General features: G+C 37.1%; 1 protein-coding gene across 1 annotated transcript in view; it reads right to left on the minus strand.

Moving 5' to 3' along the window:
* Positions 1 to 18,446, minus strand: part of LTBP1 (latent transforming growth factor beta binding protein 1) — a 185,897-nt gene that overhangs the window by 100,500 nt on the left and 66,951 nt on the right. Inside the window, exon 5 of the mRNA XM_050895158.1 lies at positions 15,736 to 15,903. Coding sequence (XP_050751115.1) covers positions 15,736 to 15,903 — 168 coding nt within the window. The remainder of the gene's footprint in view (positions 1 to 15,735; positions 15,904 to 18,446) is intronic.

An 18,446-nucleotide genomic window follows, 5' to 3' on the forward strand; every position in this document is an offset into this window, starting at 1 on the left:
TTCATTAGAATTTGTCTTATATTTTTAAGGGATCTTTAACAAAGTAATGCACTCCCACTTGGGAATGGGATCATAAGTACTGCTGTTTATCCAGACAAGGAAACCAAATTATTGCCAAAATAAACAAGCTTTGTGGTCTTATTCCTGTCTGGATCATGCACGTTTTCGGGGGGGGAGGGAGGAAGAATCTCAAAGAAAATCAAGAGAGAGTTAGCCACAAAGAACAGTCCTGAAACAAGTTTAACACTTCCATAATACAAATAATATTTTCTGCATATAAATGTTATTTTCTGTAGGTAAAATTATTTTCTTACATTTGCACTGTTAAAATTATACAAAAAAAAAACCCACTAGGGATAAATGCAGAATAATGATATCTCTCAGGAATTATATATAATCAATTATTATTAACATCTCACCCTCCCACAAAACAATATTAATGCCAAGCTGCACTGCAGGGGTCATTTTGTTGGTTTGCAGTTGAATGCACATGACATTTCAAGACTGTTAACATTAAAGATGTAAGCAAATATCAGAGTCCAAGGATGAACTCAACTAACAAGGAATTCTTGAGCAAGAAAATGAATCGCATTCAAGTAACAACTGTCTTGACTCCACTCTAACCCAACTGCAACCACATTTGACTCTGTCAAGAAGACCAAAGCAGCAGGTTGACTCTAAAAACCCCAGAGTAAGGAGATCTGTGTGCATGCCACATACAGATGTACGCACCTTCCTTTTATATAAAACTTCTTCTTCATCCAGAAACTACTAACAAGGATACATGAGTCTTTGAATGATTTTTTTGCTGCAAAGAGCACCCTAAACATCTAAACATTATGAGAACATGGGGCTTTTAAAAATGGATTGCTTTAGGGAGAAGATAAACTGCCCTAGAAATGCATCCCTCGTATCATATTATGACAGAACAGACAAAATACCCATATTTCAGTGTGAGGAATCCAGGCAGAAAAATTAAGAGGAAAAGAGTTTTAGCCTCCACCTCCTGTCGATGGTATACACAGCACTTGTTTGCCAGTTTCCAAGGACATGCTGTAAAAATGGTATGCCTGGGCCCTTTCTGAGATGGACTAAATGTTGTTGAGGATGAGATTCTCGTTTCCTCTACTTAAAAGGCTCATTAATGTAACCAGAAGGCTACTTACAGATATCTCTTAGACTGTGAAATATTTTTGAAATCTAGTTTTTGTTGATCCAACATGAACCTACATTTTTAAAGAAGAGGAAAGAACATTGTATCCTTCTCACAAAGCATGAGATTTCATCCTTTTGGCCCCTTTATTAAGATCACTATCTTGAATTTAACAGCTCTCATGTACTAGATGGTACCTACATCTACTTTGAAACCACCTCTAACCAGTATTTCTAGTTACTAACATTCCAGAAAGTAATCAGGCATTTCTGTATAATGCATGTATGTTGGACAGACTGTTTCCACACACAAAGCAAATAGTTATTGAATCCTTCTACTTTTATTCTATCAGCAGTAATAATTTTATAAATGTGTCTGTCGTATGTTATCTCCTATATCACTACTGGACGACTTCTCATATAATATTTAATGTCTATCCTAGAATATTTTTCTGTGAATTCTTTAGCTATCTTTATCAACTTTCTGTATTTAATAACTTTTAATTTATACTTACCACTATTTTCCCCCCTTCCACTTGTCATCAGTGATCCCCCCATGTCCACTCATCATTACAAAATCAGGTTGGTGTCTTCCTTCCTCCTTGCTGAATTATGACTGAACACTTCCAAAAGTAATTCCAATCTTTTCATGCTTTTCCTTTCCTTTTTTCCTAATCAATTCTACTTTTAATTTTCACTTGTCAAAGAATCCTTACTGAAGAAAAATTATATATGAAGATTTAGAGAAAAAAGCAGGTAGCTTTGAGGATTGGATTCAAAGCAGTGTTCTTACCTTGAATCTAGTCTCATGACTGAACTCAGTAGAGTTGAGAATCACTGAGTAGAAGAGCAAGTAGCAGTCACTAAAGCCATCTGGGCAGGCATAATTTTACACTTTAAAATACGCTGCCAAGAATCCTGGGGAATTGCTCTTGCTCTAGAAGGATTCTTAGTCTCAAGAGAAAAAAAATAAAGAAATTCCCAAACAGCCTTCTCTTTCTGTCACACACCCTACTCCATGAAATGCCATACTGCACATATTAAAAACTAAAAAAAAAAAAAAAAAAAAAGACATTGCACTAAGGAAGCTCAATAGCTGTCATCATGCCTATGGCTATTTGATGATTTATCAATTCAGTTATTTTAAAGTTGCTGCATTTGTGAAGAAAAACCTTACAGATATACTATGTGTCTGTTGTAGCCATGACCATTTTCAGGCTGCAGTCATACTATTTTACAAAATAAACTTTCTACACTTTTTCATAGACAAACATGCATTTTTATTTGCACTATACACGTTGACAGCACAGTTCCAAAACCAGGAGCTACAGCAGTTATTTTTTTAAATTCTATTACAGATCTAGAATAATACATTTAAAATAAACAGAAAGGAAACACCAAAAAAGAAAGCCCACTGCTAGAATGCAGTCTCGCTATTCTCTCTCTATGTTTTTACTTTTGTTCCCACAATTTTGGAAGATGCATCTCTTTAAATGAAACTCTACTTCACTAGTTCTTCTCAAACTCCTCCGTGTACCACTATCAGCACCAAGCTTTAACAAATCATGTAGTACCCTAAAGCCTAATTGGAGGAATGTCTGTGATGCTACTTAATGCAGCACTACATGGCAATTACCAAGAAAGGCAAGTAGAAGAAAGCATCACGAAATCAGATCACCTACATCTTCAGGCATTTTACATTTTCATATCTCCCAACAGCAAACTTTCCATTTAAAATTCATCCTCTAACTCAGCTGGTAAGTACAGGTTCAGCTTCTGGGATGATCATTATCTCTACAAGTAATTGAGCTTTATATGAGCTGCTGAAAGGCTGTCTGGTGATTAGCATCACTTAATAGCAGTGTCAACTCACTGTAAATAAGGTGCAGTAAGCGTAACAAATTAGGTATACACTAGAAAAGAAGAACTGTCTACTTATGAAAAAGGGGGAGGGATGCTGTCTTCACTGGGGACAGAAAGCTGTGAGATCCTATCCAAGGAAAAACAGAGTCAAGTAGGTATTATCCTAGTTCTCTGTGTCTGTATTAGAGCAAGTTGAACAAATTTCTGAATCTCCATTGCCTGTAACGTAAGTTTCAACATGCACCTCATGTAGATGCTGACATTTAAGCTGTCTCAGTCTACATGCTTGTCCCACTATGTCTCAGTTTTTCATTATAAAAGCATATCAATAGTAGGGTATCAGTCATTCTTTAATGGAGGCTACATTGACAACTATGGGAGATCCTGATACTGAAAACTGGGGAGCAGGTTCCGATCATAAAGGACAAGGCTGCAATACATTTTAGAGAAACAGACATTTCTTAAGTGAGCATCATAATCCACAAGAAATCCAGAACAAACATGCACAAGAAAATTTCAGTGTACTACTCATATATCTTCCTCAGTTTTACACTCAGTACTTTAACACACCTCAGGAAGAAAAGTTGGATGTTGGTGACTTGAAGATGTGTACACAAAGTCAACCGAGAGACATCTGATATGTCCCCAGGTGTTTCACCCATCCCTCAATGTGGGTCCAAAGGGCATGGAAGTCTCATAGGACCTGTATCACATCCTTCCAAGCTCATGTGATAAGTCAGCTATCCTCAGACATGTCAAATGCAACCGTAGGCCTGTGTGTAGGTGACTGAAATGAGCACCATCTGACCAACAGCTGCCAAAAAACTACTAAAGTGTTGCAGTGTGGAAAGAATGGGATGGCTGAAAAACAATATTAGAATATTCAAATGCTATCAGAAAAATAAAAGGCATGCTCTGTCATGGAAAATGGCCTAAAGCTGTGGTTACTCAACATAAAAAGGGTATAGCAAAAATTATAAGCAAAAATTAAAAGTGAGAAGTGACTGACAGGAGGATTCTGGCTCACTAACAGGCATGATGCTCACAGCCACTCTTTGCTAAATCTGCTTCTAATGTTCTCAATATCTGAGACAATTCAGACGCTATTTTTAGAGGCAAGGGGATAGACAGTGGTATGAATCACTCCTACCCTGATCATATTTGGTCAATCTATTGATTTTATTAGAGCTGATCCTGATATATTGAGTACAACACAAGAGTTAGGCCCAGAATCAGTATACTAAGGGAAAAAAAAAACCACACCACTAATTGCTGTTTATCAGGAATTAATGCATTTACAAGTGACCAGTGTCAGACCTTTGGTAATGACGCTAACACATACACAAAAGCTACTCCAGGCATTTCTTCAGATTTCTACAGTATGTTGATATTGATTTTCTTCCTTGTACAAGACATATGCAACTGAAATAACATCTCTAGGGAAGGCTGCGTTTGAAAGTGTAGCTAGTTAGCAACACTTTTTTAAAACCATCATTCTTAAAACAATTTCCTGCAGAATACAAAATGTAAACAGATAGCAAAATAGTATATTGCATTATAAAGACTTTATAGGTATCATTTTAAGCAGTCCTGAATAACTTATTAATTGCCATTGTCAAAGCGGGAACACTAAAATCAAGGTGCCCAGTGTCTAATGAAAACTAATCCTTCCTATGTTCCCAGTGCTTTTAAGACTCTTACTCCTCTGTATAGCATACATGTGCCTGAGCATGCGTAATACTAACATGTATTGGTTAATGTTGTAAAGTATCTGTTTTCAACAGACAGAATAAGAATTCAACAGAAGGACAGATAGCAATGAACAACAAGCATCTTTATTGCTACAGGATCCTTCCAGGCTGTACTCTTCCCTTCTGGTGTCAGATGAGCAGCATTACCCACCTTTAAGGACTACAGGATTAATGAGTAACTTGACCGTAATGACACATAATGGTGAGTGGGATGAACCCCCAACCTTAGATCCAAAGGGTCTATGAACACTGATCCACTGCATCCCATACCACAAGATATCCTCCAATAACAAAATTATGTTTAGAATAGAAAAAGCCACAAAAACTGTAGTCATTACAAAAATTTCCATCATTTCCAAACATCAGGAGACTGCTCTCTGATTACTGTAACATTACCACAGTGCTCATTTTTGTGTGAAAAAAGTTTACAAGAAGAATAAAGTAGGAATAGATTCTTTCAAGTGGATACCCACTAACATATAAATAATAGCTCGTAATCCAGACCTTCCTGGCCTAGTTAAAAAACACAAAAAACTTAAGCTATCTAAGATTTTCTGGCACTGGCTACATCACAAGAAATTGGAAAGATTTCTAGGGAGTTGACCTTGAGGAGGTGACACAATATGAGAATATTGGTAAGGATATTATTCAGAGTTTGAGTAATAAATTAGGTCATAGGAGACCAGTGAAAAGCAAGAGATTCAAATCCTGGAGTTCTGAAGGAGGAAAGGAGCAGAGTCAGTGCTAATGAGTAGGAAGGATAAAGGTTACTCTGCAGAGAACGTACAGCTGGAAATCCATTAAAACACACACAACTTCAACACTGCTCATTGTGGTTCTTTTAACAACACATAATAGCTGTATAAATTGTTGCACAAGCTGCGTAAACCTAAAATACAGTCAGCCCTCTGACTGGTCATGTCCAGTTCCAAGCAATTAAACCATGCACCCAACTCCCCTGAGCTGTGTACAACCCCATTGACAAGCTTCACACCACAGTGTTGTGTGCAGGTACAAAAAACCCCTTTGCCCCTGTTGGCGCAATAGGCATTCTTGGACCTATGTAACTTCTGATTAGATTGAAAAAAGGTGTTCTAGCACCTACATATGTAGTATCTAACATAACAGGCTGAATTTAATGTAATCAAACAATAAGTGAGACACAATGGACACATACTAACTGCAGAAACATAATATTACAGCTTATGTTATGAAGCTGGTCTCCTTTGGTTCCCTACACCAGCAGTCTCCAAAGCAGGGTGTGCTTACCCCAGGCAGTGTGCAAGACAATCTACTGGGATGCTGGAAAGAAATATGTTTTCAAAATAGAGTTTACTTCATCTTTATATCATCCATTTTTAATTTTTATTTTGTATATGCTTTATAATGTACAGATATGTATGATATATACAGTAGTACGTTTATATAATTCATAAATAAATATACATATATTGGGGGTGCATGCTCAAAAATTTTTTACCGATAGGGATATGCAATCAAAAAAGTTTGGAGACTGCTGCCCTATACAATCTATGGACAGAGGCAGTTCCTCTCAGGGAGAAGTCAGAGAACTCGTGTTCCTAAATTATGACGTGAGAAGTTGCTGAAAGTTCCCCTAAACTTGAAGTATCTGAATAATATCAAATATAAAAAGTTGACTTCATAGCTCAGCTTATCATCTTCAAATTAAACTAAAAATACAACCAACATGACAAATTAACAAAGTATTTGGCTGAATAAAATACAGATGAGAAATACTCTCTGTGACTGGGTTTCTTAAAACTCAACCCCCTTCCTATGCAAGCAGCAAATACCCAGTTTTCCTTCTGTTCACTGATGGGCATCTCTCAAGACTTTGTAAGAGGTTTGAAAAAAAAAAAAAAATTACAATTCCCATGGATTTCAACTTGATTCACATTTGTAAATCCCTGTTTGAAAGTTCACAGTTTCCTTTTAACAGTTTAGATTTTCTATGGACAGATAGAAAACTCAAAGAACTTAAATGTGTGCGTAATGAAGATACAGTTCATGTTCTAAAAGAAAGATCTAGAAATCTCTGTGCCTCTATGCTACAAAACAGGCCTCTCAATTACAATGATACTCAAATCTAAGAACTAATTATAGGTGGAATGGATAAGTGAAAGTTATACAGGCTACACCGTGCAGAGACAGGGGAACTATCTGGAGCAGAATAAACTAAAACAGAATAGACAGTAGACAGGCTGAACAGGGAAAGACTGTGATCAGTAGAGCAGTGATAGCTTGCTTCCTTCTGATTGTGTTACGTCCAAAAGGACACATTAAGTACAAACCCATTTGCTAAGAAATCTATTCATGATAAATGCCATATTTTAATCAGTAAAGAAATTTGTCAGACTCTTCTGTGCTTGCATAATTCAAAGGCAACTTCTTTTTTAAGCCAAAGTTGGCATATACTTGATCTTCAGTGAGGTATGTGCAAAGACATTTGGTTTAGCAATAACAAAATTATAGCTGTACAAGGTAGTGTGTTTATTTGAATATGCAACAATGTAATCATTCAAATAAATGCACTCTTAGTTCTCTTTTTACAGTACTTCAAGTCAGATGTACATAAACTAATTCCTATAAATTAAAACCATATACAGTAAAATAAAGCATTATGCATTTTAACTTTGTGTTCTGTTTTGCTTTAACTTTGAGGGAAACATACTCCATGTGTTTTTGAATGGCTGCAGGTGTGGATTTTGTATGATTTCCATTTGTGGTTTTTCCTATGACTGCACATCCAAAAACTGTGTTCTCTATAATATACAGTTTGGTGAGTGCTTTGAGAGCAGATAGACTTCTGCTTTGCTGTGATGGTCTGAAGTCCTTAAGGTGAGCAAGGGAGTGGAAACGAGTTGCTAACAGACTTGTCTAAGTTCAACCTCATTAAAATCATCTGGCTGAACCACGTATTTTCTTTAAATTAGCATCTGGCCTCCGTTAAAATCAGAGGGAAAGATGTTAAATTGAATAATTATTTTAAGATTATGAAGAAAGAGCTCACAGATGCTGTAAGCTGTATGGTAGAAACCAGAACTATTTGTTGATGACAAGTACTGATAAATAGATGGGGGAAAGAAAGCATTCCTTCTGAACAGATGGGGATATCAACAACAACAACAAAATCCTTAAGATGTAATTTTTCTTTGTAATTTGAGTATAGGTGGCCAATAATTGAAAACGCATTAAAAACCTGAGCACTGCTCAGACTACAGAGTGGTACATTTACATTACAGGGTAGAATTTTAGTCCACTAGTGGTTCAGATTAGGAAAGCCCACACTACACTACCTGGATTGTAAGTAAATTAATTCATTCTCCTGTCTGCTCAGATTTACTTTATAGAACAGAGGGAGACTGGAAAAAAGAAGTATTGTTAAATTGATGCTCATTATAAGTGGTTCCTCCCAAGTTGTTTTGCATTGGCTCTTCAGGCTGGGAAATACCTTTTTCCTAGTATCTTCTATAAGGCAGAGGATGTAAACAATTAATAAAATAGTTCCACCGTTATTTGTCCTTCTTTCTATTTTAGCCACTCAGTCCAGTGTCTAAGGAAAAATACTTGGCCTTCATTTTGCTACAGCTGTTACAATGCTGCTGCATGAATAAATATTTCAAGCATGGTCATCATTTATACAGATTATATTTCAAATTACCAGCCAAAGCAGTGAATAAACTCTAGTGTCCTGATCTTTTTCTTTTCTTTTTCTGAGACACACACACTCTGACAGACTGACCAACTTCCTTGACTACTGTTGCAGAAAGTTTAAAAAGTTAATCTTTTAACCAAGTTGTCCGAGAATTCTGAAATCTTCAAGTGTCTGCCAGTGTCTGTTAAAAGAAAAAATATTTCATCTGGCAGCAAAAAGAGCATAAAACAATAAAGCCTGACAAGGCAGAAATGATAATTACTGCAGGAACAGTAGAAACAAAACTTTTACCAAATAAGGCTACAAGGTAGCCACCATAGAGACAGTAAAAGGACTAAACTGATAATACTGGGGGAATAGCAGGGTTCTTACATCATAACTGCTTCAGAAAAGGATGATACTATGGCAAGTTCAAGTGCAAAAACCAAGGATATTTCAAAGTAACACTTCATTCTTACCCACAGAGAATACACTACTAAAAAGAGACTATGAATTACCGTATGCCGTTCTTGAGCTAAGCAGTTATTCCAGAAATAAGCTCCTCATCAATTAGGATGTCTGATAGAACATAATCAAGTTGAAAACCAAAGCATTTAAAAAAAAAAATAAATCAGTCCTCCTCAGTTATGTTACCAAAAGGAATTAAAAAATCTCCGCATGACATTTCTTATAAATTACTTTAAATCCTCCATTTGAGAAGCTACATGTACATCTGCTAAGTCTCAGGTGAAGCCATAGGAATAGTGTTTTGCCGGGGCACAAGCTACATAGGTCAGACGTGATGGGTCATCTACCCAGGCTGACACCATTCACCGAGTAGTAAACACCACTTCATAATAGAGAAGAAAGCATCTCTAACATGTTGCCATTCTAGCAACCCTTACTAAACCCAGTACAACAAAACAAAGAATAAAATATAATGGGTAGAAAACTGAACAGTGTACACCTCACAAGCTGCCAGAAGTGTCTGTAAATTCTCACAAATCTACACAAATACTTCTACAAGCTGTTGGTCTTTTATATGCCTTTATACGTCACCAAATTTGCCCTCCAATATTATTTACAATAAACGCCTTTTCATACCAAACAGTATTGAAAAATCTTCCTCAAATGTCATAGTCTTACAGTACCTCTTAAATGTAGTAGGATATGCGTAGTGTGTATCATATGGAGCAAAGAAACAACAACTTTATTACATAGCAAATGACAGAAAGAAAACGCCATTCATTGGTCTTTGATTTCCTGTCATACACAAACTACAGATAAAAATGTGCTGGCTTGCTTACAGGTCATTGCCACTTTTAACCAACACAATTCTTTGATAAGACCAGAAGTGCTCAAGTTATGCTCAAAAGCAATGTTAACTTCTACAATGATAGAAATTCATGATCATGTATATCTGAATAAAATTCAGAAATTTTATCAACTTTTTGTAAAATAACTGCTTTACATTTTCACAGTTCTAAATAATTATGCTCTCTAGACCCTCTCCTAGATAGGAAATTCTGTTATAATAATAATTACATAGTGAGTCTTTTTATTAAATTCCCTTTGAATAACCTATTGTTTTAAAATATATCAGTCAAATTTTCTTTCATTACTTTCGACAGAAGACCAAATAAAATTTGAGCAAAATGTTTATGCTGCTTCTTGGAATTTTCTGTCTATACATAATCGGAAACTTCTGGACAACCTCAATTATTGAAAAACATTTGTACAGAGTCAACACAGTAAAACAGAAAAAAATTTTGATACAAAATTCCAATAGAGAAAGTGCCAAAATTCAATAGGCAATATCATTTGAGCATTACTGCAACAGGGTACAAGATATGGAGATCACTGTGGTCCATGCCGAAAGTTTTAAAATTTATGATTAAATAAAAGTATCTGGTCCTTCAAAATACGAAGGCCCAGATACGTTTTCACCATTTTCACCTGGGACACCATGACACCATGTCACCAAATGACATCTGGCAGATCCTTATTAACGTGTTAATATAGGACCAGAGACAAATGGACCTTTTATAGATGAGAAGAAAGGAGGATGGATAAACATCTTCTCATTCTCTTCTAGTCTCACAAGGAAGATTGGTTTACACGGACTGCAGGCGACAACACACAGACCTGACATCATTCTCAACCTCACAACAATTCCCTACAAAGATCAGTGAAGCTGCAGGAAAAACACTTTAACTTTCACTCAAATTCAATGTAACAAGAAATAAAGGGTTCCTAAAAATCTGCCCTTCTTCCAAGGGAAAGCACACAACAAAATATTCCCTCAGCCCCAATAACGGCCTAAGTAAACTATGGTTGTGCACAGCAAAGCCAGGAGGAAGGACACCTGTGCAGGCTATGTGAAAAGGGATCAAAAGAAAAGGGGAAGGGAATGTTAAAAGAAGAGATACTGATGAGCATTAAAGAGTGACATAAAGGGGAGTAGCAGAGCAATAATTCTATCACCACCTCTGCCGTAATCATCTCCTATGGTCTTAGGAAAAAATTCTTAAACTCTCCTTGGTCTCCATCTGCAGAATGGGGAGTCCATATTGGGACCAGTACTGTTTCACATCTTTGTTGGCGACATGGACAGTGGGACTGAGTGCACCCTCAGCGAGTTTGCCAACGACACCAAGCTGTGTGCTGCGCTCGACACGCTGGAGGGAAGGGATGCCATCCAGAGGGACCTTGACAGGCTTGAGAGCTGGGCCCGTGCAAACCTCATGAAGTTCAACAAGGCCAAGTGCAAGGTCCTGCACATGGGTCAGGGCAATCCCAAGCACAGATACAGGCTGGGCAATGAGTGGATTGAGAGCAGCCCTGCAGAGGAGGACTTCGGGGTGTTGTTGATGAGAAGCTCAACATGACCCAGCAATCTCCATTTGCAGCCCAGAAGGCCAACAGTATCCTGGGCTGCATCAAAAGAAGCATGACCAGCAGGTCAAGGGAGGTGATTCTCCCCCTCTACTCTGCTCTTGTGAGACCCCACCTGGAGTACTGCGTTCAGCTCTGGGCCCCCAACATGAGAAGGACATGGACCTGTTGGAGCGAGTCCAGGGGAGGGCCACGAAGATGATCAGGGGGCTGGAGCACCTCTCCTATGAAGACAGCCTGAGAGACTTGGGCTTGTTCAGCCTGGAGAAGGGAAGGCTCCGGGGAGACCTTATTGCAGCCTTCCAGTACCTAAAGGGGGCCTACAAGAAAGCTGGAGAGGGACTTTTTACAAGGGCATTTAGTGATAGGACAAGGGGTAATGGCTTTAAACTGAAAGAGGGTAGATGTAGATTAGATGTAAGGAAGAAGTTCTTCACTGTGAGGGTGGTGAGGCACTGGAACAGGTTGCCCAGAGAGGCTGTGGATGCCCCACCACTGGAAGTGTTCAAGGCCAGGCTGGATGAGGCTTTGAGCAACCTGGTCTAGTGGAAGGTATCCCTGCCCATGGCAGGGGGGTTGGAACTAGATGATCTTTAAGGTCCCTTCCAACCCAAACCATTCTATGATTCTGTTTCCCAGTTTGATACACATACTGCCAAGTGCTCAGACACAAAACTCCTACAGAAAGATATGCACTTCCACTGAATAGCAAGCAACTCCTTTTAACTTCTCATTTATAACAGTTTGAATGAACCGCTTTAAAGGAGACACAGGGCTGCAAATGAACAGTGAATATAAACCTAAGTATTAAATGACTGCTTCCTTTACTAAGTTCTGTCATTCCTGTGCAATGAATGAGGCGGGGATCCTGTGGAAAAAAATAGAATGTAAATCTGTAATTCAATACATACGCACAATAGGGAAATAATTAAAGAGCATGAAGAACATTAATTTGGGCATTTCCTAATTCCTTACTGCTTCATTTTACAGTCACAAATTAGTCGCTGTCCTCCCACTCCTTAGAGAGAGAAAATTAATTTCAAAAATAGGTATTTTGGAATGTGGAATAATTTTGAGGAGAAACAGGACACATCACTGAGTAACTTCAACAGTGAATGAGACAGAAACTTCATATGTTATGCTATACACATCCTTTCCTATGCACATATATCGACCCTGTTTTACAAGCCTCTGTAGATATATCAGGACTGAAATACCATACAAACTGCACATGCATCAATCCAAAGAATAATGAGAATCATCTATTCAGCAGAAGTTTCCACTCAGATTAAATGCTTTCATTCTCCAAGCCAATGACATATTGGAGATTGGTTAGTTTAACTGTGCAACATATCCCATTCACAAAATGAAACTGCAAAAAACCCCAAAGTTTCACTGAAGCAGACGGGCAATCAAGGAGATCCTTCCTTTTAAATACCAAGCCTTCATCACCTTCAATTGAAATGCTAGAGCTCTTGAAAGCAGCCAAAATCTCAGCTACCTGAAAAGCTACATTTCCCCCAATCTGTTTCTTGTTGTGGGTGGTTTTTTTTAATGGCTTATCCATATCTCAAAATTTTCAGGAAACAGGATTTGTTCCTTGCCTGGACTCACTGGTACCAAGTTTCAGCTGAAATGCCAAACTGAACAAATTTTAAGAATCTGAAATAACCCATGGAAAAACCTGAGTAGCTTTAGTACAGGCACTGGAATTTATTCTCTCTGAAAATAAGAGGTGTTTACAAAGTTCAGCACAAAGTTTAAAACAAACACAAAATTTTACTCTGGTTCATTATTAGAAATAATGGATTATTAAGAAAAAAGCTAAGTAATGGCTAACTGCAATCTGTCATCAGAGAATCTAAATTCAATCTTGTGTACTAGGAAGCTGCTCCTGCTACAGAAATGCATTTAGATCTAAAAACCTAAAGCAGTTTCCTAATTTCCCCACTCATAGTAGGTATCTATGATTAGTAATAGGAGTTAGTTTTCCAAATAGGGCATGTGAATTTATCTTTTCTGGTTTTAGGAAGAACAAATACTTTAAAAAAAAACATACTGAAAAAGTGCTGTTCATTGCTTTAAGTGTGTATTTTCTGACATGACATTGTTTCATGGTTGCACTTTTAAAATGTCAAAACGATCAGAATAAGAATTTCCATGCATTTCAGATAAACCGTAAGTAAACAAGTTTAGAACAGGGACTTAAAAGCAAAAAGCACAAGTAAAACATAATACAGATGTTAAAAATGTAACAAAAATAAATTATCTCAGAAGACCCAAATTACTTCTGCTTTATGTATCAGGAGACACCTTTATCAGGACAAGCCTAAGCTAATGAGAGGCACTAGTTAGAGAACAGATATAAAAATTATTTCAGTAGTATGTATTTTAAACTCTGATTCAAAAGCTCCTAAACAATCTGCGATCAGTGAAAGAACTCAATCTACAGGTGTAGTATCTCTCCTCTCTGGCTATTAAGAAGTTAAGTTCACTCAGCATTTTTATTTTTAACTGGAGAGCCTTGAAGTCACAGTTTAGACCTCTTTCTTATTCCTCTTCTGTAAAAATGACGATACTTAGAGCTGCAGTGAATGCTTTTGGTCTTTTAAAGGTAATAGGGAAGATAGCTAGCTACAGACAGGTTAAAAATCCCTGTACATGTGTAGTGACTTGTTTTTATACATTTTTAAACATAACACTCCTTATCTTTCCATCAAATACTATTATAGGCTGCTTTTGTTGAATATTTCTAGCAGCCTATTGTACACAGTGCATCATAAGCTGCATGGCCTGAGGCCAGGAAGGAAGGTGTGGAACACGTCTTCACAGGTCAATTTCCACTCTCCAAGTTTTCAAGTATTTGAGAGAAGGTCATGTTACAGCACAGATTTACATAGCAGACAAATTACATGACTGCTCATTCTCAGCGTTTCATAATTTCAATTAAAAATTAGGTCAAATGAAAAGAGGGGAGAATAACCCTATCCTTTCACAGTAATCAGAAAATTAAACAAAAAACTTACTTAGCTGTGGTTCTTGCCAAAACATTGGTAAAAATCTGTATTGACAGTAAACACAAGTTTAAAGTATTCTATTTACCATTCCTTTACAAAATCCTTTTCTTTTTTAATGCCTCAAAACAACCATAAACAAACCCAAAATGTGCTGTATTGTTCTTTTAAAACACTGTTATTATCATTAGTCGAAAACATATATATTTTTACAAACATGCATCGTATTAAGGAATGTGTTATTAATTTCAAGAGCTTTCACCCACAGTCTGATAGTCTAGTAGGAGTGTTAAGAGAGGGAACTGCTCTTTGTATCGTCTGCCCAGATGAAAAGAAGAATAATTTGGAATAGCTTTTTCCCCCCTCAGAGCCTGAAATATAGTGCACTTTAAAAAGGGCAGTATTGGCCAGCCTCAGCACTGCCTGACATTATGTTTATACTAGATGGTGACTAAAATTACCATGTTCATATCTGGCATTCTTTGAGTACAAATTGGCAAAACAATTAATTTTAAAACTGTTTTCAGAAAACAATACTATGATATCTTCAGGGTAACAACAAAATACTTTCCAAGAGCAGTTAAGGATATCATAATGTGAAACAACATATTTAAAAGTGTTTAGGTATGTATCCATATACCTGTATTTCTCTTAGGTTACAAGACTAATACTTGCACACAAATTCCTACCAACATCATATAGTGTACAGTTAAAATATGCTAATCATTATCTTAGATAGCTTTCAGGATTTGTTTCACAGTCAAGCAGTTGTAGGGTTTAGACTGGCATACTGCTAATACTCTTATTGAGCAAGCAGAAAGAATAAACATTAACAGAGAAATGACTGGCTTCAATAACTTCAATTGGACTTAACATTATTTCAGTTTCTAAAAATGACAAATATGAAATCTGATTCACTCTCAGCAGTAAGAAAAAATCTTAAGCTGATGTATTTTTAAAAGGGATTGTAGTTTTAAGGAACTCCTGAACAATTTTTTGAAGACACGTTCACTGTGTTAGCTAGATTTTATGTGCATTTGATACCTATTCAACAAGCAAAAAGAGGAAACAGAACTTTTTGTGGAATCGGACATTTTCTCTATTTATCCACACAAACTCTGAGGGATAAATTTTACCACAGGCTTCAGCTTAGCATGTTGTAGCCCTGCAGCTGAAAATTCAGATGAAAAATATGGGAGTTTTTTTTTCTATGACACAAAAGGAACTTTTGGGAACATTTCCGAAGGATACCAGAAAGCTTGTCTAACATACAATGGTTCCTACTCAGCACAGCCCTCCAAACAAAGAGTAACAGATGCACAACTGGTATTAATAACAAAACATCTCCTCCCTCTGTTAGTCAAGAGAGGACAGCTAAGGACAAATACAGTTTCAGGGTACTTACCTACTCGGAAGTTAGTGGCTGTCAGAGTGTCAGCAGCATGGCCGTTTTCACTAATGAGGGTGGTGGTATTTCCCTTCTCACAGTTGTTCTGACAGTTGCCTTTGGTACAAGTCACTTTACAGATGCTGGGTGTAAAGACCACCTTGATGCGACCAGTGTGATTTCCCACTGTCAGCGGAGGCAAAGCAAAAAAGAAAAATAAACAGATCACTTTGGTATCCATTGATTTCCTTCAAAAAGTTTTTTGGGGAAAAAAAAAGGTGGGGGGGGAGAAAAAGGCGACAGGTCTACAGGAGGAGGGCAGTCTGCAGTGCTCTCTCTCATAGATCTCCAGTGGTGTCTCTGAAACAGGAGTAGGAAGCTTAGCAAACAGAACTCCGGGATCCGCTCCAAAACCACATTTAAAGTCAAGTCACTGGAGTGGGATTAGTAATCACAATGCTGCACTTTATTCACAGGCAGACAAAGAGCAATACCAAGGGCATGACAGCTTAAATAGCCAACCCTGACAGGCAGATGTAATGTAAAGAAGCTGGCTGTGCACCTAGGGGTGAATAAACTCTTGTGTCCTCCTGCATACTTTTCCTGTTTCTGCACTTATTAAGTCACTATTTGTAGCTCGACCCCTGGAAATGTTTTAGGCATGCGGCATGTCTGAAAACATCTGTCTCAAATCTCCTGGCACCCCAGCCCGAAGTGGTCAAACCTTGTGACGCAGCTGCCTGGACCCATTTTTTCACCAGTTTTTGGCACTATTTTTCCACAAGGATTTACATATAGACTGAGCTTTGCTGTCAGCCTTTGTTTAAGTAATAAATAGCTAAGAGAAAAGGGTAAGTATCAATGCTTGAAAATACTGGTTCTGAGCTCAAAGATAAAAGATGGCTAGATTCTCTTTTTTTATATACTTCCTCACAGTCATTTTAAAAACTTGAATGTAATGAAGACTGAGCAAACACTAATTTTAAATTAAGCTAATTAAGACAACTTTTTGTTACAGAATTTAATTTAAAAACAGATGTATTTGATTCCACGTCTAACAGCTGAAGATAAAAAAGAGATTAGAACTACTCATTAGGAAAATTAGGGAAAAGAACAGATTCCATTTGCAATTACTTAAAAAGAAAACAGTTTGTCCTCTGCACACTTACAATAAATTCAGCAAGTTCTTGTAAATGTATCACAGCATCTTTGTGGAAACTATTAATAAATACCTTCATATCAAGCCTAACAATCCCAAGAAGTGACACACAGGAAGAGAAGAATCTCCTTCTTCCTCATGTCATAGAAATAAAAAAGTTGCTGGATAGTTGTCTAACCTAGTTTATGAAATACCCTCTGGACAAAGATTTTTTTGAAAATCTCAAGAAAATGAAGAAAATCTTCCCACTTCAAAAGAATATAAAGCCTTCTTATTTCTGGCTCTTCATAAACAAATAAATTAAAACACTTGTGCCAACTGTTTTGTCTACAGTAAAGGCATTGCTCTATTTGAACAGCAGCTGTAGTACAGATGCTCCCACCTTATTCTCCCTAAACAATAGTTAGAAAAAACACAGCCCATACAGACACAGGAATAAAATATTTCAATTAAGGGCTAGTATTGTGATTTTAGTAGATTTAGAAGACACCCTGGATTCTTGGATGCCAAGCATTTCTTATGAAAATTATTAATACACCTTTCCCAATGAACAGACATAAGTGGCTTGTGAACTGCTGAGGCTAGAACTTCTAAGCTTTCCTTTTGTTAAGCACAGCTTCACAAGCAACGCTGCCATCTTCGTATTTTATTTGCGTAGTTTTATATATGTATCTTTTCCTAGAAAAGCCCAATCCATTTTGTATTTTCAGATGGTTTAGTAACATTTTTCCTTTAGGATGTGATCTAATTAAAAAAACATGGTTAGTTGAGTCACAAAAGTCAGTCCTGCCTACACTGTAAAAACCAGTATTGGGGGACCCACACAAGTTTTCCAGCTTAGCTAAAAAATTTGGCTTTGCCAGTATAGATGGAACTCAACCACGATTTAATTCTCCTTCATAGTATTCCATACTATGTTGTTGAGTGCTGAGCTGTAGCAAAATTTGGGCACAGTGTTTATAACAAAAAAAATCATATTTTAAAAATAATTTTTATCACATAGTTCAGATTTTACCAGAAAAATTCTGTAGCGTAATTTTTTTGGTAGAAGAGACGCCTTAGTATGAGACTGAATAGAAACTGTAAATTTGCCCCTCACCCCTTTTGGGTGAAAAAAAATGTAAGTTTGGGAGTAACAACATAGGAACAGCAGTTGAACAGTACCTTCAAAAACACAGGTTAGTATCTACAGAGGTAAAGAGTATCCATGAAAGAATATTTAAATGCAGCTTTTCATGGAAGTAAGAAGTCTGAAAAACAACATGATGCAAGCCCTAGCCCCTACAAATATTCAAATCATTATTCAGTAATGCTTTTGCCATAAAACAAATGCAATTCTCAGATATTCCTGTTTTACTAGTTGCAAAGAATCAGAAATAAGACAGCTTCATATTCTTTTGACATGGGAAGATTTTCTCCATCTTTCTCAGATTTATGAAAACTATAGTGAAACTATTATTTTCTTCTCCTTGCGTAGCAGGCCACAGCTTTTACTGTGGCTCAGTAGTAGCCACAGCCGCTCACTCACTCCTCCCCGCTCCCAATGGGATAGGGAGGAGAATCGAAAAAG

Source organism: Gymnogyps californianus, chromosome 3 (assembly GCF_018139145.2).
Source record: "Gymnogyps californianus isolate 813 chromosome 3, ASM1813914v2, whole genome shotgun sequence".
Taxonomy (NCBI): Eukaryota; Metazoa; Chordata; class Aves; order Accipitriformes; family Cathartidae; genus Gymnogyps; species Gymnogyps californianus.